Source organism: Dermochelys coriacea, chromosome 20 (assembly GCF_009764565.3).
Source record: "Dermochelys coriacea isolate rDerCor1 chromosome 20, rDerCor1.pri.v4, whole genome shotgun sequence".
Taxonomy (NCBI): domain Eukaryota; kingdom Metazoa; phylum Chordata; order Testudines; family Dermochelyidae; genus Dermochelys; species Dermochelys coriacea.
The window spans coordinates 18168809-18192976 of record NC_050087.2 but is presented as its reverse complement, the minus strand read 5'-3'; the positions used below and the strand labels follow the sequence as shown (position 1 = coordinate 18192976).

At 53.1% G+C, this 24168-nt stretch overlaps 1 protein-coding gene across 3 annotated transcripts; it reads right to left on the bottom strand.

Moving 5' to 3' along the window:
* Window positions 1-1800: 1800 nt before the first annotated feature.
* On the bottom strand, window positions 1801-22447 carry RAVER1 (ribonucleoprotein, PTB binding 1). Of its 3 annotated transcripts, none has more exons than XM_043506377.1 (15): window positions 22112-22447; window positions 17497-17563; window positions 15806-16275; window positions 14325-14516; window positions 12700-12829; window positions 11846-11946; window positions 10910-10996; window positions 8593-8704; window positions 7767-8011; window positions 7423-7516; window positions 6346-6488; window positions 6033-6113; window positions 4535-4663; window positions 3670-3753; window positions 1801-3548 (listed from the first exon to the last, which is right to left on the bottom strand). In XM_043506377.1, the coding sequence occupies exons 1-15, from the start codon at window positions 22424-22426 to the stop codon at window positions 3402-3404; spliced, it is 2397 nt and encodes a 798-aa protein (XP_043362312.1). In that variant the 5' UTR covers window positions 22427-22447; the 3' UTR covers window positions 1801-3401. The 3 variants fall into 3 exon arrangements, with proteins under 3 accessions (XP_043362312.1, XP_043362313.1, XP_038234470.2); XM_043506378.1 differs by having other exon boundaries at window positions 10910-10993; window positions 22112-22442; XM_038378542.2 differs by lacking the exon at window positions 10910-10996 and having other exon boundaries at window positions 22112-22427.
* Between the last annotated feature and the right edge of the window lie 1721 nt (window positions 22448-24168).

Sequence of the window (24168 nt, the reverse complement as noted above, 5' to 3'; positions counted from 1 at the left end):
GCCACTAGCCAAAACAGAACCCCACAACCAGAAGGCATGTGGGTCACACCAGCACCCCAGGAGCTGAGCACCTGATAGACTTTGATCAATCAGGCATGGGCCAGGAGCCCCAGCGGCTCACACGCTTGTGGGGCACGCAGCAGAGCTAGGTTTTGGCCGCAGGGCTCGCTGCCTAACCTTGGGCACAGCACATCCCTGCTCTACCCTCATTTCCAGAAGCGGAAGCTGAACACTACCTGCTGCGTAAGGTGCTTTGAGATCTGTCCCCGAAATGCACCTGCTAAGAGCTGGGACGGGCCCTTTCCCTTTGACAGCTGGGGAACTAGGCCAAGGAGGCTGCAGCAGAGCAAAGAACTCAACTGGGAAGTGGGAGATGGATTCAGGGCCCTCACTCCTGCTCACCCCCAGCTTAGTGCTGCAGTTTGCACAGGTTCAAGTCTGTTTTGCATTCGTTGTGCTGACATGGTGCTATCCCTGCAGAGTAACACAGGGTGGAGACGAGCTCAGTGGAAATGCGTGGATGGCAGCCAGGTAACCAGCTGAGAGACCCTTCTCAGCCAGTTGTCTCCATTAGCTGAAAGCAGGGACAAGCCTCATCAGCCCCCTCAGCGTGTAGCAGTTAAGGTGAGAGGGGTCTTGCTCCTACTTCCCACCACAGCCATCCCAGGGGCTCTGTATGTGCAAGCTGCAAGGGACAGACTTCCCTGCAGTCCTGGGGTCCCCGAAGAACCCACAGGGCAGGGAGCAGCTGATTGAATCCACTGAGAAGTTCGCCCCATTCTAGTGGGGGAGATTCCCTCCCACTTCTCCCCTGGTGTCTGCCACCCTCACCTTGTCTTCTTGGGTCACTGCTCCCCTTCTAATTAAATCCACCCCCACCATCACGGAATCAGACTGCTGGGTACTCCCTCCCCTTGGGGGTTATACCCTTTCTCTCACCCTCCCCCGGGGCCTTGTCAATGCACAGTGCAAGCTTACTTTCTAGGCAGTGGCTAGTCGCACAGGAGACAGCGTGGGTCTGGGCCTGTGCCCCACCCTACTGAACATTAGGTGCAGGGAGTTCATTACAAATTTTTTTCTTCACTTAAAAATTTTCAATTCAGCAACCAGAAGGCTTACATGGAGCCACGCTACCTGCTCAACCCAGACTCAGGCCAGAGCACAAGAGGTGCTACCCCCAGCATTCACACCTCAACAGCAGCAAGCAGAGATGGGAAACAGAATCAAGGCAGGGATGAAGTAAAAATGAGAACAAAAATCCCCAGCAAACATGACAGCAGAGGTGCGAAAGCCGGGCTCAGCAGCTGCACTGGGAGCAGATCCCAAGCTGAGTGGCAGGAAGGGAACTGGGTCTGACAGAAGCCCAACCCAGCTGCAGTTACCAATATGGAGTACCCTGGACATGAGCTATGCTTACCCCAGGCCTTCATGTGTAAGCAAGAGGGGATGCAGCTCAGTGTAGCAAAGGGGGTGTCTGGATGCTGAAAGCTGCCGTGAGGTTGTAGGGTACAGTATTGGAGTGATGGGGCTTGTGAATCACCAGGACTGTTAGCTCAGTGAGGTCTCCCTGGGGACAGAAAGTTGAAGGCTCCAACGTGTAGCTGGCTGGACGCACATACCAGTGTCTGTAGGACTAGACACTGTGTCCATGGACTTAGCCATGGCCAAGAGAAACATGATTAAATCCAATCTGCCTGGCTCCCAGACCACCCCTCTGGCCAATGGCTCCCGGCTCCAAGGGATGTGTAAGTGTTCAAAAAATGACACATTTTTACAGCAAGTATAGAAAGGGGACAAGGCTCGATATAAATATCTCTTTACTTTGGAAAGGCAATGTCCAGCTCTCGAGGGCTTGGAAGCCCCACAAATACAGCAAGCCAGACAGCATCTATAGTAGAAACATGGTAGCAATTTTATAAACCTCAAATGAAAAGAGTGTGGGGAGTCTACACAAAAAGACCTGCAAATCCACCCCCGAGAAAGCAGCTTCTCACCCTCCCCTCAACAGAGGCCAGCAGGTCACCATTCTCAATCACTGGATACCGGCTTGCTTTGCAACTCTACATCCTGCGCAACTATCTCAGCTGGCTAGTGGCTCGGTCCCAAGGCATTAAACAGTTCCATTCTCAGCAGCACACACTGTTAAGGGCTTGATACCCAAAGCTGCCAGCATCCTACTACATCAGCTCAGCTGCATTTAATGCGATATTACAAATGGAGCTGGAGAAAGGGTGCAAAGGGCTGAGCGTCTAGTTCCACACAGAACACAAGGGCAGCCTTGTATTGGACATTGCAAAACCACGGTCACCCTCCAAGCTTGGTCAACAGGAGGGAAAAGGCAGATCGGCTTCCTGGGAAGCAGTGTCCGGAGGCTGCAGGGCTGCAGGGAAAGCAGGTCCGTTTGCCACGCTACAGCTGGCTCCTATTGAAAGGCTCAGCAAAACAGAAATCAAGGAAAACGTTTGACTCCCCACACCCCAAAAGAAACTTCTAGAACAAAAGTTCATGCCCAGGAGGGAGAAACTAAAAAAAAAGGAATGACCAGGCTCAGCAACTTTACAATGGACCAAGATTCCTGCTCCTAGCTAGTTAAAAAAGGAAATAAAAACCAAAGCATGAATTAAAAAGGCAACTTACAAATCTCATTACCAAAGAAAAGTGTAAAATGTCAGCATCTGAAGGGTTTAAAAAAAAACAAAACAGAACAGGAATTTGGAGAGGCAGGCAGGGCCCGTGACCTCAAGCTCAGCGTAAGCCTCCAGGGAACGCTGCATCCCAGATGCAGCTCTGAAGGCTTTGAGCAGGGTGGGGCCAGGAACCAGGCAGATCCGGAGTCCCACGGTGTAACTAGAACTCTGTATGTGTATCCGAATCGCTACCCCCTGGATTGCCACTTCTGCGCTACCAGAACTTCCATGCTCCGAGCAAAGGGCACCTGCTGGAGTCAGGTACATTCCTGTCTCTGAAGCAGCAGTTTAAGGCAGGGAACATGCATCTCCCTAGGACTTACTGTCCTCACTCAGGATTGTATGTAGGTTCCCAATTACTGCAATCAGACTCCAGCATGACTCCAGCAGTTTCTGCCTCGTGGGCCACGAAACACAGGAAGGTCCCAAGAGCAGCAGCGACAGGGGCGAGCTTTGTCCTTACCCCTTACAGTATGTTTTCCGAGCGCTTGCCTCTGCTCTGGCTGCCTGTGATGCAGAGAGGTGCTGGTTCTGGAACGGGGGTAACTGGAAGGGCCCATCCTCTGACAGGAAACCCATGGGGCTTCCCACCCCACTCAGAGAAGCCAAGTCTTTCACACACACATAAAAACCTCAAAATCAAGACTAACGTTAAAAAAAAGTTTGTACAGATTTACACGCGGAGGGGACAATAGTGCTTCAGCAGGGAAGGGGTTAAAATATCCTTTTCCGCTTCAGGTAGGAGTCTGCATAGTGCCCTCCCAGGCCCTGAGAATGCTGTCCGACATAGCCGCCCTCCGGGCTGGGCTCCGGGGATGGCAGCAGGTGGGAGAAGGCCCGTTTCTGGCCCCCGATCGGAGTCTGGAAGAGACAGCAGGGTGTTGAGCATCAGGGGACTGGCAAAGCACCCGGGGGGGGGGGGGAGACGGGGGTGTTTGCAGGTCAGTAGCGAAACTCTGCCCTCGTCCCCAGAGCTACTCACCTTGGAGTGGGAGCCATGGGAATGGCCGTTTGGTCCCACGCCCAGGATATTGTCCCCAGTGCCCACAGGTGGCATCCCAACTGCCTGGAAGAGAGGAGCCACCACTGATGTCCCTGTTTAACAGCACTGTGTGCGGCCCGCAAGCACCCTGCAGTTCCACTGTCCCAACATAGCCCATCAAAGGCCTAGTCCCACCTCAAGGGGGCTGGCATTCTGCGCACACACCTCTGCCCTCCCTCTCGGGAACAGGGCTGCAGCCACATCTCCTGGCCTGCGACCCTAGTGACAGATTTTATGGCACTGAATGGCACATCGAGACAGCAGGAAACGCACCCATTCTCCTCCAGGGAGAGCAGCTCCCTTTGGGAGCCGGCCCAGTGAGTCTTACCAGAAGGGTTGGGCTTCAAATATCAGGCGATTTCTAAATCACTATTGGCTGACCCCAGAGGGAAGGTACCGGCCCCCAGGTCACATCTCGGCGCTCTGCCTCTGCCATAGCTGAGCGAGTGTTTCTCAGAGCCACCCCTCTGCCTCGAAAGCTTACAACTGGCCGGCTTGCTCAGCTGCCAGGCGGTTCCATTTCACCACAGCACAAGAGCAAGGCGGAGGCCTGGCCTTTTCGATTAAAAGCGGAGACCCCACAGCCATTGTAAACCCCAGGTTGTGCAGGAGCCACCACAGGCTGGGACCTAGGCTGGCCTCGCAGCCCCCGCCAGGAATCACCAAGCTCGCCTGGCTGGATCTTTGAGCCACTCCGAACTAGCGGAAGCCTGAGTGGGAGCGAGCTGACCCACACCCATCTGCCCCCTTAGCAGCCGGAAGCACAGACACTCCCTTCCTGGCACACACAGAAGGGACGTCTCACTTTGTTCAAGTGGCTTTGTTTAAGCCCAGCTTGAAGGCCACTGGTGAAGTAGGAGGTTGGGGATCCTGAGTAGAAGGGCGGGAGGGGTGGCCCCAAGCTGCTCCGCTCAAATCCAGGAGACGAAGACACCTGGAAGAGAAGCGGCTCTGCATCACAAACTGGATCAAGGCTCGATTCAGCCCCCCGGAAGCAGAACTGCAGGCTATGCTTGGGTGCTCTGCAGCATGGAAATAGATCAACGGGCACGTCTGCATCGTGATCAAAGACCCACGGCAAGTCTGGGTCAGCTGACTTGGCCTCGGGCTGCAGGACTGAAAATTGCAGCGAGGGAATTTGGGCTGGGGCTCTGTAATCCCACGTGGGGAGGGTCTCAGAGCCAGGGCCCCAGCCCAAGCCCAAACGTCTACACCGCAATTTTCACCCTGCAGCCTGAGTCAATTGACCCAGACTCAGACTTGGTGCCACGGGTTTCATTGCAGTGTAGATGCACCCAATGAGACCAAATTCTCTTTGGCACAAAGGACACTATACCCCCTCTTGCTCAGGGAAAGGGGGCTGCTGGGTGGGATCCCCCTTGAAGCAGGCCCACAGGACTCATTGAAAAGTGAGACCATGCCACCGTGGACCCCGAAGGCCTGGGCTAGCTGAGTATAGAAAGGTGTGAGGCTAGGGATTGGCTAGTGTGGTCCAACACACTGGAAATCGAATGTAGACAAGGTAGACGGTACTTTAACCATGAAGATAGTGAAGTTAACACTCCCTCACCCCGGCTCTAACCAGACCCCGCTACAGAGACAGTATGTCCTGTCTGCACTGGACTTTCCAGCATGTTAGCTGGAAGACACTGGCCAACACGACCTAACAGCCCACCCTCCCCCTGCAAGATCCTGCTCTGGGCAAGGCTAACAGCGGTTCTCTGAGCAGCGAGCAGACACAACAGATTTTCTGGCCAGCCTGGGAATTGTTTCTCCACTTGGCAGCTTGCCCTGAGGAGATCCACAAATCAGGTCCTTGTTATCAATACCCTCATGAGCAGCCATGGACACCTGGGACAGGCAACTGCCTGGTGCCTCTGCAGCAGAGGTGGTAACAATCTGCTGTGTAATGGTGCTGGGAGGAGAAGCCAGAAAGCTGTACAGAGCTGCAGGGCTCACACAGGGCAGAACTCCACATAACCTGATGCATGCCACTTTTAGTGACCCAGGGAGGAGCTTAGGGTGGAATGCTCCTCCCACATCCCAAAACCAGGGAGCCCCAACAGCTGCAAGCCACACCCCCAGATAGCAGGTTAACCCCATAAGCCACAGGGGTGAAGAATGGGAGAACTGGGAAGGCAGAGACAGAAGGAGCACATGGGGGGCCGGGAGAGAGCAGTCTCAGAGAGCTGCCAGTCCAGGGCATTGTAGCCTATAAAGAGGGAGGCTCAGAACTCAGCTGGTCACACTCAGAACAGCCCCATGGCTCAGCTCCTTCCTAGCTGAATACCAGCAGAAGTTACCTGATGCCTGCTGTGTCCAAATCCACCCAGGATGGGCCCAGCATGGTCCCTTGACTGGGCATACATTCGGGATCCCAAATCCTTCCAGGAGAAAGAACAGAGTAAACAAGACTCTTACATAGGCATTACCAGAGGCCACAACACAAGATCAGGTGGGTCAAGAGTGTGTCTGACCAGGGAGTGAGAAAACAGGAGAATAGCAGGCAGGACATCTGGGTTCTGTTCCCGGCTCTGCTGCTTTAATACTCAGAGGTCACCACTTGTCCAAGCTGAAATCTGGGCTAATGCTCTGTCTTGACCCAAGGGTACTTACCGGCTGATAGTCAAAAGCATAGTTGTCTCCCGCCAGCCCAGAAGAGGGCAGCGACGGGTCAGCCATGGCAGGCTGTGGGATTCTGGGATTGGAAACGTTGCCGAGCGCTCCAGCCTTCAGATTAAATGCTTTATTGGCACCACCTGCATTAGAGCATTACTCATTAGCACCACAGCAGCTGGGCAGATAGCCAAGGGCCCAGCTGCACTGGCTCCCTTTCAAGGGTAATTACTGCAGGCTGTCCCATTACCCAACTGCACCATTCAGTCTGGCCCTTTGCCCCCAGGGAGAGGCAGCTCTCCTTGGAAACTCACAGCCCTAGGGATTCCCTTTCCCCGGACGCCCCATGCCTGTTAGAGGGACAGTCCCACAGAGTACTGTCGCCCTATGGGGCATTAGCACTGCGCTGGAGACAGAGCCTGGCCTCGCTTTGGTAATGCGCGCAAGGCAAAACTAAAGTCATTTGTCCCTCTGTCCTGCCATCCATTTAAGTTTAACCCCTCAGCTCAGGAGTCCCCTATGGTGGGAACACAGCTGGATCTCTGTGCTACCCGAGTCAGGGCAGCATGGTGAACCAACAGCTTTTCCTGTTCTTGGCTCTGACACCAACTGCCCCACGGCAAGTGACTTCGCTTCTCAAGTGGGGATCCCCGACCCTGTGGCAGGAGGTCAATAAGTGAAGTCTTCCCTCCCCACCCCCATTCAAACGGAGTCTCCTGGCAGGCCTGTGCCTGAACAAGCCAAATGCTAGGTCCCAGGCTGACCTGGTGGTAGCTCTGGAGATGCACTCCCAGGCACTTGCTGGCAGATTCCTAACCTCACCCCGCTGGAGTGACAATCCCTCTCCACTGTGCAAACAAGGCACTGAGCTGAAGCAGGAGGAGTCTAGCCCTACTCCCCCAGGTTTGCGGCAGAGACACGGTCCAGTCTGCAGCCCAGCTCTGGTCCCAGCATGGACAGATCCCTGCCCTGCTCAGGTTCAGTTCTGGCCTTGTTTGCTCCTTTCATTGAAGAGCCATGCCGATGTCTAACCTTTTCCTACTGTCCATTTAAGGGGGCACCCCCCCGCCAGCTCACCTCCGAGGCTATTTGCAGGAAGAAGGCTGTGCAGGTTTAAATAAGGGTTGAGAGGAATCTTGAAGTCTTTGGGCGGTTCTCCCAGCAGCGAGGCCTAGGAGAGAAGGAGTCCCAGAGATTAGTGCTGCTGGAGGGTATGCCCCGAGGCAGGCCGCGCAGAGGAGCGTCAGGAGGACAGGAAAACGCACAAGCCGCTCAGACTCCTACGTTGCTTTGCCAGGGGACAAGAGGCTGGAAGCGTTACAGACTTCAAGGATGCACCGAACAGACTGGAGAGTAGGCGGCATATGGGGAGTGTGAAGCGCTTGTTCTAGGTAAACTTCGAACATAGCTGCTCTTCTTACCCCGTTCTCCATCTGCTTTGGTTTCTGAAGTCCACTGATCACTGATCCCAGGATGGAGGTGGTGAGGCCCGGCAGGGTTGATGGGGTCCCAGGAGATGGGGTCAGCTGGGACACCTGTGTCCCCATTGCCGAGTTCTCTCTATCTGTCCCCACTGGTCCCAGAAAGGATGCCAGGGGCATGCCCCCCGAAGGCAAGATTGGTGACTTCACGTGCCCCTGCGTCATGTCAGCAGGCAGAGGCCCCCCTGGGGAGAGGAGATGCCACGACTTTACAGTCAGTCAGCAACATCTTCCACCCTCCCCTTCACCCACACAGGCCTGAAACTGAGCCTGAGGACAGCTAGGTCGGCACCCAGACACCTGCTGCTAGGGTTGGGTCAGCCTCCTCGGCAGACCCATGCCCAATGGTTCTACTCCAGAGAAGGCAGAGGGCTCTAACACAAAAACCCAAGAAATCTGAACATGCCCCAAGGTTCCCTAAAGGGCTCTGCCCTCCTCCAGGGTTATCTGCAGACCAACATTTCTGTGCTTTAGATCCCTAAGTGCTTCCCAGGCCCCCAAAGTCAATGCCAGCACAGTAATCTCCAGTGACACACGTGACAGCTATTTCTCCAGGCACGAGGTGGCACGTTGAACCGGCAGCGCCCAGGGTGGCAGGCGGACGCCTGCGGTGGAACCGCAAACCCCAGCGTCTGGGATGGGGCACTGCACAGAGAACAGAAGCTGCACTCACGCAAGCTGCTGCAGCTCTGCCCAGCATCCAGCACATACTGCAGGAATCATGACTCCTGAGCAATCGCCTCGTGCCACAAACCCACAATGTTACCTGAGGCGAGTTCTCCCAGCAGCGAGCTTCCAGGCTGAGCCGGGGCAGTCGCCAACCCCAAGGTGCCGTGCTGTAGAGAACTGAGAGGAGAGTCCCCCAAGATCCCGGGTTTCTGCAAACAAGAGGCAGGTTAAGGCCAGGCAGAAGGCACAGCGGGAAACGCGGTTAGTATGAAATGCCACCGGTGCAGCCAAGCAGTCAGAGCACTGCAAGAAGCCAGCCCAAGCAAATCAGTGCCTACGCGAGCAGTTTGTGCACAGCATGCAGGGGCGGAACCTGCAGCGTACTAGCCTGCCCTGTGATAACTAGCCATGTGCACATGAAGAATTCCCTAGAGCAGTGGTTCCCAACCAGGAGCACACGTAGGGGGTACATCAACTCATCTAGAGATTTGCCTAGTTCTACAGTAGGCGACATAAAAAAGCACTAGCCCAGTCAGTGTACACAAAAATTTCATACGACGACTTGTTTATACTGCTCTGTGTGCTATACACTGAAAGGTCAATACAATACTTGTATTCTAATTAATTTATTTGATAATTACATGGTAAAAATGAGGAAGTCAGCCATTTTTCAGTCATAGTGGGCTGCGACACTGGTATTTTTATGTCTGATTTTGTAAGCAAGTAGTTTTAAAGTGAGATGAAACTTGGGGGTACACAAGACAAATCAGACTCCTGAAAAGGGCACGGTCATCTGGAAAGGTTGAGAGCCGCTGGCCTAGAGCCCTTTGGCATACTGTTTCAAAATAAAGTCGATCCAAGCGCACTGTACCACAGACAGGTAGTGCCCTGCAGTTACGCCCCAGCTTCCGACTCACTATCTGTTCATCTAAAAAAAATCCCCTTGATGTGCATTGAAATAATTGGGTCCTACACTATCATGGGCAGGTCGTTGGCCCGTCACCCTCACCAGCAGAGGTGGCCATTCCAGAAGAGCAGCAGGTGGGGAGGCCGGGCCAAATACCTGATGTCCAGTTGCACCCGGGAGACCTTGTGCTAAGGAATTGCTGCTATCGCTGTCCAAGCACAGCCCTCCCAGATAAGGAGGGGTTGGACACAGAAAGGAGGAGGCTGGGCACATTTTCAGATGGGGAGGGGAGGTTGGAGCTTCCCAGGAAAGGAAGAGAAGACAGAAGAGCTGGTGTTCTTTGCATGCTCAAGGACCCAAAGTGCTGTTGCAGAGAGCAGGTCTAGCCAGCACTTCCCAAGGAAATGGGTTTGGAAGCTCGGCTGGCACTGGAGTGATCTAAATACAGCAGGGCACAGCTTGTTAGTGTAAGCTCAGTGCAAGCGCTCGCTGGATCTCCCTTCCCTGGAGAGGGCCACACCACAGCCATAGCTTGTCTTTCCAGAGCACAATTTGCATTTCGAAGCTCTCCCTGGAGGGGCCGACAGGGAGGGGGCGGGGGGCTGCAGCAATTTCATGGCTCTTTAAACAGACAAACCACTGAAAATAGAAACCAGGCTACTCCCACACAGTGCCCTCCCCTCTGTCCAGACCGTTTGCTTCAGTAGAACCAAGGGGCCAGCTCAGCCCACCCTGGGTCCTGTGTCACTAACAAACGGAGATGTTAACACAGTCCAACAGACCCAGCGCTGAGAGACCCAAACCTGCCAGCCACAGGATCCGCTTGTGCCACTTATTCCACAGCACGGAACTCACAATGCCGCAGCCGAATGTGGCCATGGGCCTGATCAGCACATGCTCTTCCACTGGCAGAAGCCCAGCACATGTGCCTGAAATCCAGTTAACTGAGCCTTACCTATGATGCAAGGAGGGGCTCCACTCAGACCGGCTCTCTGGGGGTACTACCAAGCTCAAAGATGCTCAGTTCATTAGGGGCTAGGTTGTGACCTGCGACATGCCCACCCCAGAACCCTTACAGCCCTACACAGATCCTACCTGGATCCAGGGGCCACACCCTGCAAGTGGGACGGAGGGGATGGCTGGAGACCTTACTGCCCCCTAAAGCCACCGGCAGAGCTGAAGCAATCAACTGCTGGTACAGTCTGGATCCTGCTCCTGTGGAAGTGCAGTGGCAAGGTACACATTGACTTCCATGGCAGCAGGGTCATGCCCCTAGACCAGCAGTAAGTTGTGACCTCCCAGGAGCAAGGAGGTGACAGGAGAAACTGTCACAGGTGGAGGCGTCACCCCCCACCAGGACAGTGCAGCGTACACACCGCTCCTTGCACCGCGTATCACAATCCAGCTCCAAAGGGCAGCGCACAAGTGGAATTCAGACAAGGCCTGAGGGTGCATCTGGCGCTGCGTCTCCACACCACACACACATAGGAAGCCCCCTACCACTCACATGGAATAGGGCTTGGTTCTCCTTGTTCTGCAGCAGCTGCGTCCAGACTTGGTTCTGCAGTAACAGGGAGTTCCCAAGCAATGCCTTCTGGGGCAGAAAGCAAAGCAAGACAGACCAGAAAGACAGATCACTTCATGAACCAGGGAGGCTAAAGGAGCAGATGTTAGCTAACAGCTAGAGTCAGCATTAAGCCAGCCTCCAAATGCTCAAATTTACACCAGCCGCTCTGGAGAGGTGGGGAACTCCATTAGGAGCAAAACCAGTTACATCAGGGTGAAAGAGCGTGAGGCAAACAGAGAGAGCAAAGTGTAACAGGTGCAATGCAGAGCGCCACTGACTGAGATGGCAAAGAGTTCGGATTCAGTTCTCCAGCTGTAGGTTTGGTGGGCAAGGACTCAAGGCCAACCATTCTGGAAGAGGTCACTGAACATGTCTGTGTGTGTAATTTGTGTACCCGATCAGAGCTACGGGAAGAGTCAGGCCCGGGGCATCTCAAGCTGGGCGTACAAGAAGTGAGGCATATGGATTCAGTGGCCACTTCTGAAAGTCTGGTTGTTATTCAGCTTCCACCCTCACAGAGGGGCCCGTTTATTGGTGGGGGTGGGGGTGTGTGTCACTCCACTCCCCCTGAAGCGGGATGTAGCTAGAAGAGGAGGGACAGCCTCATGGTTAAAGCACTGCTCAGCCGCAGAAGAGCTTGGTTCTACTCCTGGCTGCAGTAGACTCGGGGGGCAGTCCTAAGGAAGACAATTTGTGCCTGGGATCCCCAACCTACCACCTCCTAGGGGTGCCTTGAGGATAGATTCACTAGTGTTCTTGAGGTGCTCAATTGCTCGAGTGATGGGAGCAATATCAATACAGAGACAAGCACAGGAAGTTCTTAACTCTGAAGCAGAGCAGCTTCTAGGACGTTACAGGAGTGTCTTGTGCGAGTACCTGCTGTCCTTGCGTTTGGTTCTGCAGAGCTAGCTGAAGCAGCGCTGTGGAGAGGGCTGGATTGGTCATGAGTGGCATGGACGGGGGAGCCCCCAGGATTCCTGCAAAGAAAAAGGATAAGACCATTTTGATAGTGGCTGCCGACACAGTGACAGTGCAGACTCTCGCATGGAGGAGGCATGGCACAGGCCCTCTAGCAACTAGGCATTATCCACAGTGGAACAGAATACCTGGTTCCCAGCCTCTGTCCCACCACTCAGCACCTCTGCCTTGGTCTGCATGGCTCCCCCAAGTGACACGAGACCCTGGGCTAGCACCATGCAAATACAAACAGGAAGTCATCCATGCACCATATCAGCACTGCCAGCAGAGCAGAGAACTGGAGCAGGTCAGACTGGGGCTGACACGCTGACAAAGCAGGAACAAGCCTGGAAGTGTCAAACACCTGGGTTCCTATGCAGCGTACGCTTAGCTCAATAGGAGAATGCTGGGCTCTGTGGCTGGCTGCTGGCCAGCCTCTCTGGAGCTCCATAGAGAACTACAAGCCTGGGCTTGCTAGGGACTAGCTGAACAAGCTCAGCCTCGATCCCGTTCTCTGCTCATAGCCACGGTCGGTCATTTTCCTTATTATGAAGGAGTAGCGTAATCATCCAGCTAAAGAGCGACTGTGACCATGGGTACAAGATGCCATCTGCTCCTGCTGTTAGAGAAGAATCAGCAAATCTAGCTGTCTGGGGAGCTTTGGGCAGCACTCACAGTACCTCACGGGCACAGGGCCTGCAGAGGTCCTGTTCCCTACAACAGCTACATCAGGGCTGTAGCACCACATAAGAAAACCCGTTACTCATTCTTACCCTGTTTTCCACTGACGGCTCCGTGAAGTAGGGGGTTGAGTAAGAGCTGGATCGAAGCGGGGTTCCCCAGGCTGTTAAGAATCTGGAGGATATTTGGCTCTGGAAGGAGCCCTTTCCCACGATTAAGGGCCTTAAAAAAAGTTGCAGATGTCAGAGTCTGAATCTCTCTATTTCATTACGGCAGTGCCCAGAGAACCCAGGCAGGGTCGTGCCAAGGGCTGTACACACAGTGCCAGACTGACACAGATATTTAGGCACCTAAAGATGCAGACAGGTGCCAAATGGGATTACAGTACACTTGACTGAGTTATGCACCTGATCCTATTGATTTTCCACTGGAAATCAGGAGTCGTGCCCCCGCAGCTCCAGGAGCCTAAATACCTTTGTCAATCCAGCTCATGAGGGTTTGACATTTGTTCTGGAACATGATTTGAAGGAGCTGGGGTGGGGGGGAGGTACTGACTAACCGAGAACTTCAGCTGAAGCTAAGAGGAGTCTGAATTACACAGTTACACTTCACAATGAAAAGGATACCTGATGGTGACTGGGCAAGCCAGCAACTGTTACAAATCAAGGGCCACTCTACAATCTGAATACAGGCAGCACATCCCAAAAGTCAGATCCTCTGCTGTCCTAGTGACCCAGTTCGGTCACAATCGTTACTAGCCCAATTTCTTCCTCAATCTAAAGCCTGGATCCAGCTCTCAAAAAAGAGCGGCGTATATTTGCTTTACGACTCCAGCACTGAACTATTCCATAACGACCACCAACCTGACAACCCTGGCCACTCCCGATCACCTGGGAGCTGAAGCAGTGCATTCAGCAGGAGCACTGCATCCTGGTGTTTGGGGGAGTACCGGGAGAGGGTTGTTAACCCCAGAATGGAGCCAGGTTGCTAACATTCCTAGCGCAGATAGAAACCCTGTGGTACAGGAGCAGTAACATAGAGCTAACAGCTTTCACTATCCAGCCTCACCTCTCTGCAAAACCGCACAGGTCTTTCAGTATCTTAACTTGCACAGGAAGTGAGTATTTATAACATGGAAGTTGCAGGACACTGGCCTGCAGGGAAGATGGGACATTCTGCTTGCTAGAAAGGAACTGAAATTCCAGAGTTTGGTACATTTTACAGTCCACATCGTAGGTGCAGAGAGACAGGGCAGATGCCCCGTCCCCTCTGAGCATGGAACATGAGCATCAAGGCTCTTCATGCAGAACAGCCTGTCGTGACAACACTGTCACATTAGATTTTGCTGCCGTGAACAATAATTCCCACTTTAGCAGTAAGTTGATTCACCTCCTGTTCCCTTCAGTCCAGCTGAGTGCTAGCAGTATCTGTACTGGCTTTGCACACAAACTGACCCTTGTAACAAACACTTGTATGCCCACAAGCAATAGCTACAGAAGGAAGCTCTGCGGGCAGAGAGCTGTTGGAACAGGTGTCTACAACACCAGGTCTGAACTAAGACAGCCTGTTCTAGGTTGGAGATCTGGCCTTGGAAAGGTGCAAGAAACAGCCCCTGAGGTCTCTGGACAGAGCTGTGAACAGACTGCAGGGCAAATGTGGGGGAAGGGGGAGGTAACAACACAGTTTGCCTGAGCAGAGTTGTATAAGTGAGCCTTACCGTCGCCTGTGCAGCTATAAGCGCGGCCAGCATGCTGCGCCCAGGAGGGCCTGGGGCACAGAAGGAGACGCGGATGTGGTTCCCAGCAAGTAGCAGGCCATCTGTGGCCTGCTGAACCATTTCTGCTATCTCTGCTGACTCATACTCCAGGACTGCAAAGCCTTTCAGCTGGCCATCCTGACCGTACGCCAGCTACACAAAAACAAGGCAGTGAAAAGGAGGCTTAGCACAATAGGGAGAGGACACCCAGCTGCTAGCGCATGAAGGCAGAGGAGCCGTGTGCTGGCCAGGGCCAACAGGACCAGGGGCTTTCAGACCCTTCAGGCTATGAATTTTTCCAATCCACATCCACACAATTGGAAATGTAAGGCCTGGGCATTGAAACCTTACAATGGGCTCTAATGGAGCTCAAAGCCCTGTACTGAGCAGGGGAGCGTGCCAACACATCACCACCATCCGCAGGCAGGAGACGTCATGTCATCCATGAACTCAGTGGTTTAGGGTAGGATAGTCAAAGGAATTTGGGTACCCAACTGCTTTAGGATGCTTGGAAATCCCTGCTTTAAAGACCATGCCTGCCTCACAGAACTGTGCTTTGCCAGACTATTTAACTGCAAAGCATTTAGCTTCACGATCTTTTTGTTCCTTAACACAGGAAGCCTCAGATCATTTCCCCTCCCTTTCTTCAAAGGAGGGAGCTAGAGGCTGTGAGCCAGATGGTAGCATGCCAGCACATGGGAGCAGGTACACTCAAGATGACGGAACAGACACTAGACTGATGGCACAAGGACAAGTCATTTCCACCCTGGTGTCATGGAGCCAGATGGCACTTTCCAGTGGGACAGCCCACAGGTCATTTCCAGGACCTACCCAGAGGTGCAAATTTACACTTGTTTTCCTAGTGAAAGGCAAGGGCCTGAACCTTTACATCACTGAAAGATCCTAGCTAGGGTGGGAACCCCCTAACCTCACTGCCTTCATTAACCTTGGCTAGCTTACCCAGCCAGGAACTGCCTCAGGGCAAGATCCAACCTCTCCCACTGACACTGGCCCCGCCAGCCTAGGGGAAGCCTTTTAGAGGCAGCACTAAGGCATTTGGGGTACAGACCGCGTCTTCCATCTAGGCCAGGCCTGCACTGAAAACTCACTAATGTCCATTGGGTTGGAATTGTTTTATGATTTTTTTATTCCAGCAAAAGCCTTAGCGCAGACACAGTTACACCAGAAAAAGGGCGTTCCCTGAGTGAAGTCAGCTATATCGGCAAACCAGCATAAGCTGGACCAGCCAGTGCTCCATTGCTGGCATAAGCTATGTCTATGACAAGAGGCTTTGCTAGATAACCACTCTGGTGAGGCTTTTCTAGTGCAGACTAGGCCTCGGCACACCCTACATGGTGCATGGGGCCAGGTCTCTACAACACCAGACAGATACAGCATCGTGGACACACAGGAAACCCACCCCCTGGGGCTGAGCTCCGCACCTGGCAGAAGGTCGGGGCAGAAATTGCTGAGAAGACCTGCCTCAGCTCCTCCAGGTCATGGTAGTTCGGGGGTAATTTGCTCACACCCAAGCACCTGGAATGAACCAGGTCTACGGTCAGCTGGTTGACGTCGGTCCAGTGAACATACAGAGTCCGCGTCCCCAGCTGCTTGCCCAGCAGCTCGGACTTCGCCCTGGCTGCCGAGTCCTTTTTCATGTACTCGACAAAACCGTAGCCTTTGGAGTGGCCCGTCTTCTCACTATACACCAAGAAGCAGCGCTCCAGGTTTCCAAAAGGTCGAACCAGCTCCTCAAACTGCTGTTGCGTATGGAGCTGGGGGAGGTTGGCAATGCACAAGAGGGCATCCGTGGGCTGCAGCTGCACAGAGATCTCCTTGTCCCGGAGCTTGGTCAGGTGGAATTTCTTGATGGCCGACTCAGCCTGTTCCCCATTCAGCAAGGTGACAAACGCTGCAAGCAGAGAAGTTATGACAAGAAACCCTGCAACCCAGCAGCAAGCACCTAGCTAGCGCATCACACTTTCAGTGCCATTCCCACACCAACTGCAGAGTCACACCACATGTTCCATAACCACACATCCAAAGTCACAGAGCCACTGAGAGGAGAGGGATAAACTGCAGCATTAGCGGCTCTAGATTACAAGCCAGGGCTCAACTCCCCATGAGGCAGTCACTTAGACTGTCGGCTAACAGCATGTGCTGGCACAGTAGACGTCTTGCTTAGAAGGAGTATCATGCACTCAAGCTTTCTATCAGCCTTCAGGACAAGCCAGAAGTCTTGGTCTAAGCACTGGAACATTGTAATCAATATTAACAGAGGATCAGTCCGCAGGTGTCCTACGGTCCCAGAGACTAGTACATCTTGTTCCTAACTCTCTGGGCTAATGGCCCAACAGGGAGGAGATTGGGAAATCCAGTGATTGCTAGCAATGCCCAAGACATAATGGCAGCTAGAGGCTCAAACCATTCGCGTCCCAACCTCCCCCGTGGCATTCGGATGGACAGTGAATGGCCCAGCATCTCAGTAACCTCGTGCAACACCCACAAGCTTTTCCTGTCCATGGGAACCTGTAGCCACACAGATTGTAAAAGTGTTAGAGAGACAGAGCAAAGTGCTGCCGTGAAAAATCTGCAAGGAGAGTCAGGGGCTGGCTTGACTGAAAATCCCTCAGGTCAGCACTGCACAGGAGAAGCAGTCCTGTGGGTTCCATAAAGTAATGCAACCCCACATTGCAGCCCCACATCGTCTGCTGGGGCTGTAAGCCCCAAGTTTCCTGATAGATGCTACTAGTCCCCTTGCTAATAGGATCCGATGTGTACAACTGAAGGAAGACCTACCCAAAGAACAGTAAGAAAAACAGTTCCCAGCCCTGCCAGAGAACAACATCGCAAGCTGTGTGTTTACTGAGGTAGATTAGCATTCAGATAAAGAGAAACCGTATTTTAACAAAGTGCAGGCACCACACTCCCTTCCAGCACACCAGGCAACAGAGAAGCTGTCCTGAGATCTTGGAGTTGGGAAAAGGACCCATTCACTCACACAGCACCCTGTGAGTGGGCTGCCCTATAGCTGCATCCTGGCATAGATTAGCCTGAATCTGAGAAGATTCAGCATTTAAACAGAATGTCCCCTTCGTGGGAGACTTGCTCTCTGCAACAGACACTTACTCACCAGTCCCTTTGTATTTGTCCACAAAACAGTACTTCAGTTCATAGTCGTTCAGCAGATCATGAACTTCCTGCATAAGTAAAGTCAAAGAGAAATCAGCTCCCGAGGAGAGAGTGACATTAACTCTTGCATTTAACAGCCCCAGAGAAGAGCATTACCTGCCCTCCATTTCCAAGCTCCCAAGCAGAGTATTTGGAGCCAGTCAGGACCTCATGGTAGGATTCTCCAGGACCCTAATTAGCTAGTGGGAAAGGGCAGCATGTCATCCCCACCCCCCAGCACAGCCAGGGAGAACAGAGTCCATCAGCAGCAAGGCTGACCACAAAAACAAGCAGGGCTGGTTCTCACAGCCACACTCCAGCAGAGCTGAAGGTCTTGGGCATTTCCTGCCTCAGAAATACTTACCTGCACGTGGGCAGGTCTGGGGTACATGCCTGAATAAACAAGGCCCAACAGAGCATATCTCAAACTGCTCCAGCTAGACAGCTTTTCACAGAACTAGTTTTTAACAGTTCCCTCTGGTTTCATGGGATGACTGAGGCTAAGGCAAGACCAGTGGCTGGCAGTTTGAATTCGGAGCTCCACAGAAAGCCACAAAGCTGCTGCTACTTCAGTCCTTGAGTTTAAAAGTCACAGAGTTCAGTCTGGACACAAGAATTCGCCCACTATGCATATTAGATTCATTTTTACCTCGTGACACACCGCTTCTAGTCCCAACCAGCTTAGAGCCCGTAGAAAAGTGATTACACGCGTTCGGAGTTCAGATACTCCCATGCACTACCTGGTTCCCAGGGTTAACCCCCAGACATGACTAGCTTCCATCACAGCAATGACAGTGGCCTTGCAAACCAAGGAGGCTTTTCTCCATCTCCACAGCATCGGAAGGCAGGTTCGACACTGCTGCATGCTCAGGGGGCGTGCAATCCATGCCTCTGCTGTAGTATTTAGATGCCCTCCCCTGATTGAGCACTCACACCCCATGGGCAGGGTTATGAAATGGGTAGGAGTGCAGTGGAATTCTTCAGCTGTGAGAGCAAGGGCTAGCCCTGTGAGCTGGGTTTTGTTGTGGAAGGAGTGGCTGGCATTGGGCTATAGGATGTCTGTATAGCAAGTTGCTACAGTGGACCTAAGTCACTTAGTGGGACAAAAAAAAAAATCTGACCCATCAAGTGAAAACAAGATGCACAAACTGTAGGACGTCCTGCTAACGATGCCAATCCTTTTAACAGGTTTCAGAGCAGCAGCCATGTTAGTCTGTATTCGCAAAAAGAAAAGGAGGACTTGTGGCACCTTAGAGACTAAAATTTATTTGAGCATAAGCTTTCGTGAGCTACAGCTCACTTTACCTTCACAAAAGCTTATGCTCAAATAAATTTGTTAGTCTCCAACGTGCCACAAGTACTCCTTTTCTTTTTGCGAATCCTTTTAACATACACCCTCAAAACCCTGTGGCTGATGTGCAATGAGCACTCAATGTTGCCATTTTGTCTTCCTCAGAGAAATATCCCATTCCAACTATATAGCGTGTGTATTATCCAAGTGGCACAATCCCATCAACCCAAGCAACAGGCAGCCTATTTCCCAACAAGAATGTTGGGTATTTTGCCAGAGCACTACCCTGAAGTTACACATTTCTCCTTTCAGATAAGGATCTTCAAATCAGTGATTTAACATCTCCATGTTACAGCTGCCCCTGGCAGCAATTTCATGTAATGCTTTACGCAAGACTTTGCCCTTCTCTAGCAGGTCTCAGCTAAGCAGCGCAAGTGACTTATAAACTTTGAACCTTTCACTCCCCACCAGCAGGTGGTTCTCTGTGTTTTACAGATTAAGAGATGGATGTACGGAGAGAGATGATATAACTTGCCCTCGACGACATGACAAGTCCATGGTAGAGTTAGAAACAAAGCCCAGAAATCCTGACCCTGGCTCCCTGCTTCATCCAGGAACGTGACTACCTTCAAGAAAACCCACCTGCCAAAGTGGATGAGCGAGATTCTGTGTGCAAAGCCAACTTTCACAAAGGAGACGTAAGCTACCGGAGACATTCCAGAAAAAGCCCTACACTACCCTTCCAATGCAAGCCTGCTGCCCTCCGGGATGGACTGCTCCTTGCTCAGTCTCTTGTGATATCGATTACATGTGCTTCTGGAAAGCCAGGTTGCCACACTTTGGAGGCAATGGACAGCATTAGGAAGTCCTGTGATCCAGCTGAACAATGACAGCAGTCATGGGATCACACCATTACCTGCTGGCCTGATGAGCTGATTCTGTGGAACGACAATAGAAATGTGTTCACAAGGATTTCCTGCAAAGTCCCATTGTCCTTCCTAACAGCCAGGTCACCTCATCCAAGCTCCCATGCAGAGAGCTGAATAGAAACCTTAGCCATGCTGAAGAGAGGAGAAGAAAGCCAGGTGCTTTTATGCACAGGGCCCCGTGTTGCTTCTTATGCAGGAGATGGTTTACTGAAGACCAAAGCTGCATTAGATTTTGGAGCAAATGTAAAAACTCACCAAGTTCTGGGTTTTGCATCAACTTCAAACAGACCAATTCCAGTAAAAGATTGAGGATTGTGGAAATTTACTGTTTTGCACCTTGAGTAATGCAACATTTCCAGTTTCACGATGAAATGAGGCGCTATTGACTTAGTTTCTCTTGGTGTTTGAGGGTTCACTTGAACCAGATACTCAGGTGATGAGACCTCATGAACTCTAGTTGTTTGCACAAACCTCTGAGAAGCAAAAATTAGATGTCCTACTCCCTAAGCAGGATTTGAAAAAAAAAAATCAGTCTTATTAGATGAGACCTGCTCCTCCTCCAGAGTTTTTGGGAGTCAGTCAGTTTAACAAATCAAAACTAAGCAGCAACTAAATTACGAGAAACACACTTGTCTAAAAAGAAATACTTTATGCCTAAGAGGGATAGCCTGAAATATAGATTTAATTTCTTATCCAATAAAGTGAGGAAAAAGAGGAGAGTATAATTTGGGGACACAAGAGTGGACTACAGAAAGGAAGCCTGCCACCAGATCAGAAGCAAACAGACTTGTGTACACAGTATAAAAATCCATTTCTATTGTGGTGCCTCCTCCCAAACTGAGTCTCCCTGAACTATTTAACTTTAGCAACAATTGTAACCCTTTAGCTACCCTGATACACTTAAAGGCTCAGAGTTTGAATGCTAGCTGGCAAACTTTCCCAGGAGTACTGGGCAAGTCACTTCCCCTCTCTGCATCCCATCTGCAAAACAGGAAAATAGCCTGGGGCGAATTCGGGGATTGAGAGGGTTAGTTACTGTTTGTAAAGTGCTTTGATGCCACAAAGTCCAACTTTTGTGGGTGTGGAGGGAGTAGGATGTCAGCTCATGTCTCAGCCAGGGACCAAAGATTACAAAGACACAAGCCAATCAGCACGGGACCAGCAAATAGCATAAATGGCCTGTTCAACTCTACTGTTGCGTCATCCAGGAGCTGTTTAGAGGAAAGATTCTAATCACTGCCTGAGACATCAACTGAAGTTAGATAGGTTAAATCAACAAGGAAGCAGGTGACAGCCACCTTAACATCCATGTGACCCTGGTGAGGAGTCAGGGATCAGAGCTTGGCATCAGAAGGGGCTGGGGAAGGGAGACACTCATCACTCCCCTCAACTTCAGAAAGTAGCTGACCTTCCGTTACAGCTGAGGGGCTGTTCCATGAGCTAGGGATAAGATAAAGCTTCACCTATTTCATGCTGTTACTACCCCTGCTTCTTGAATCCAACTTTCCCCTCCACATCTACATGATCACGGCCCATAATCAGTCTCCCTCACATCCCTAGTTTTCCCTGAGTGGTCACACTTGCAGCCCACCCCCCACATCGACATACCCCTGGGACCCAACAGCTCTCTCTCCCACCACCCCAACTACCTGGGGAGTCGCATCCTCACTCATCCCCTGCTTGATCACATTCCTAGCCCAGTCCAGCTGAATACCAGGCCCCCGAACTCAACAGAGTGTGGTTCAGCCTCCCCCCTCCAGAGGTCAGGGTAGTGATGTTAAGAACATAACAGCAACCAGACTGGGTCAGAGCAATGGTCCATCCAGCCCAGTGTCCTGTCTTCCAACAGTGGCCAGTGCCAGGTGCCCCAGAGGGAATGAAGAGAACAGGGAATCGCCCAGTGATCCATCCCCTGTCGCCCATTCCCAGATTCTGGCAGAGGCTAGGGACACCATCCCTGCCCATCCTGGCTAATAGTCATTGATGGACCTGTCCTCCATGACTCTATCTAGCTCCCTTTTGAACCCCATTATAGTCTTGGCCTTCACAACAGCCTCTGGCAAGGAGTTCCACAGGTTGACAGTGCGTTGTGTGAAAAAAATACTTTCTTGTGTTTGTTTTAAACCTGCTGCCCATTCATTTCATTTGGTGGCCCCTTGTTCTTGTGTTAGGAGAAGGAGTAAACAACACTTCCTTATTCACTGGTGATTTTACAGACCTCTCTCATATCCCCTCTTATTCGCCTCTTTTCCAAGTTGAGAAGTCCCCGTCTTATTAATCTCGCCTCACACGGCAGCCGCCCCCCCGCCGCGCGGTACCTGGCGAGTCGCGCCCCCGGGCGCCCGCCCCCGCGGTACCTGGTTGGTCACGTCCCCGGGCAGCCCCCGGATCAGGACCTTGCGGCGGTTGCGGAACTGGTGCGAGCTCCGCTCCAGGCGGCTCCGCACCTCGGCCGGGTCCAGCGAGGGCAGCTCCTCCTCGGGGACTCGGTCGGGGCCAGGCCCCGGCTCCAGCCCGGGGGGCTCCGGGCTAGGGACGGACGCGGCGCCTGACACAGACACCACCGCCATCTTGGGAACCCTCCGCCTCCTGAGACCATAGAGCGGGAGACGGTCAGAAAGGAGCGGCGCCAATATCCCGCCTCCCGATTGGGCCATCGTAACCCCGCCCATCCACCCGCATCCCACACGCCCACAGGACAGAGGGGCAACATCCCGTCTGCGCATTGGCCAGCGACACTACCCACCCGCTAGCATCCGCGCTTCCCATTGGTCGGGAGAGCCCACCCGCACTAGCATCGGGCCGATTGATTGGCCAGGATAGGAAGAGCCTTCAGTCGCAGCGGCTGTCATCCCCACCGCCCCGCCGGCCCCCCAGTGACCTCATCCCCCACTGCGTCACTGAGCCCCCCCGAACGACTCGAGTACTCCCCCCGCCACAGCCAGCCCCCTCCCTCTTCCCCCGCCCCCACAGCCAGCCCCCCTTCTTCTTCCCTGGCCCCCACAACAGCCCCCCCTTTCTCCCCCTCCCCACAGCCAGCCCCCCTCCTTCTTCCCCCTCCCCCGCCCCCACAACAGCCCCCCCTTTCTCCCCCGCCCCCACAGCCAGCCCCCCTCCTTCCCCCTCCCCCGCCCCCACAGCCAGCCCCCCGCCTTCTTCCCCGGCCCCCACAACAGCCCCCCCTTTCTCCCCCTCCCCACAGCCAGCCCCCTCCTTCTTCCCCCGCCCCCACAACAGCCCCCCCTCCCTCCCCCGCCCCCACAGCCAGCCCCCCTCCTTCTTCCCCCTCCCCCACAACAGCCCCCCCTTTCTCCCCCACCCCCACAGCCAGCCCTCCTTCTACTCACCCTCTTCCCCCGCCCCCACAACAGCCCGCCCTTCTCCCCCTCCCCACAGCCAGCCCCCCTCCTTCTTCCCCCGCCCCCACAACAGCCCCCCTTTCTCCCCCGCCCCCACAGCCAGCCCTCCTTCTACTCGCCCTCCCCCACAGCCAGCCCCCCTCCCTCTTCCCCTGCCCCCACAACAGCCCCTCTTTGTCCCCCGCCCCCACAGCCAGCCCCCCTCCTTCTTCCCCCGCCCCCACAGCCAGCCCTCGTTCTACTCGCCCTCTTCCCCTGCCCCAGCCAGTCCCCCTTCTGCCCCACACAACCAGCCCTCCCTCCCTCTTCCCCCCGCCCCATCCAGCTCCCCCCCGGCTGACTCCAGGGGCTTTCCATTGAGCTAAACGCAACTGAGGCCCAGGCTGGAGTGCTGCAAACTGCAGGTTGTTCAAAAACCTGGCAACCCCCACCTCAGAAACCTGTGAGAGGCACCCCCACCCCCAAAAAAACCCCAAGTCTACCAGAGACAGGCAAAAACCAGAGCCCTTTAACGAGGGGCAGTCAGATCACAGCACGGAGAACACAGGCACCAACCAGCGCATGGAGCATCAAAGTTTAGTAAGGCCCATAATGAATTTGAAGAGCAACAAGCCAAGGGCAAAAAAACTAACAGGAAAAAAAGTGAAGCGACCCAGGAGTCTGCCAAGAAGGAAGTGAGGGCAGGAGCTGATTGCCGAGCTAAAGGAGCACATAACAAAGATAAGGCAGGTGTGGAAAAGCTAAGAGAATTCTTTGCATTGGTCTTCACCCTAGAGGACATGGGGGAAATCCCCACTCCTGGGCTGTTCTTTTTAGGTGTCAAATCTGAGGAACTGGCCCCGGTTGAGTGGCATTAGAGGCAGTTTTGGAACAAACTGATAAATTAAACAGTACTAAGTCAGCAGGACCAGAGTGTATTTATCCAAGAATGCAGAAGGAACTTGTATGAAATTGCAAAACTACTAACTGTGGTCTGTAACCTATCACTTAAATCAGGTGCTGCAGCAGATAGATATTACTGAGCTGAGTCATTTTAAAATCTATTAGGAACAAAA

What these genes read in the sequence shown, in the direction of transcription:
- RAVER1 (XM_043506377.1), bottom strand. Translation starts at nt 22,426, where the DNA reads ATGGGCGGGGTTACGATGGCCCAATCGGGAGGCGGGATATTGGCGCCG. An exon ending in CCGGGGACGTGACCAACCAG is followed by an intron (nt 17,564 to 22,111) that starts GTACCGCGGGGG and finishes TTACTTATGCAG; the next exon opens with GAAGTTCATGATCTGCTGAA. An exon ending in CTGCCCCGACCTTCTGCCAG is followed by an intron (nt 14,517 to 15,805) that starts GTGCGGAGCTCA and finishes GTTTTTGTGTAG; the next exon opens with CTGGCGTACGGTCAGGATGG.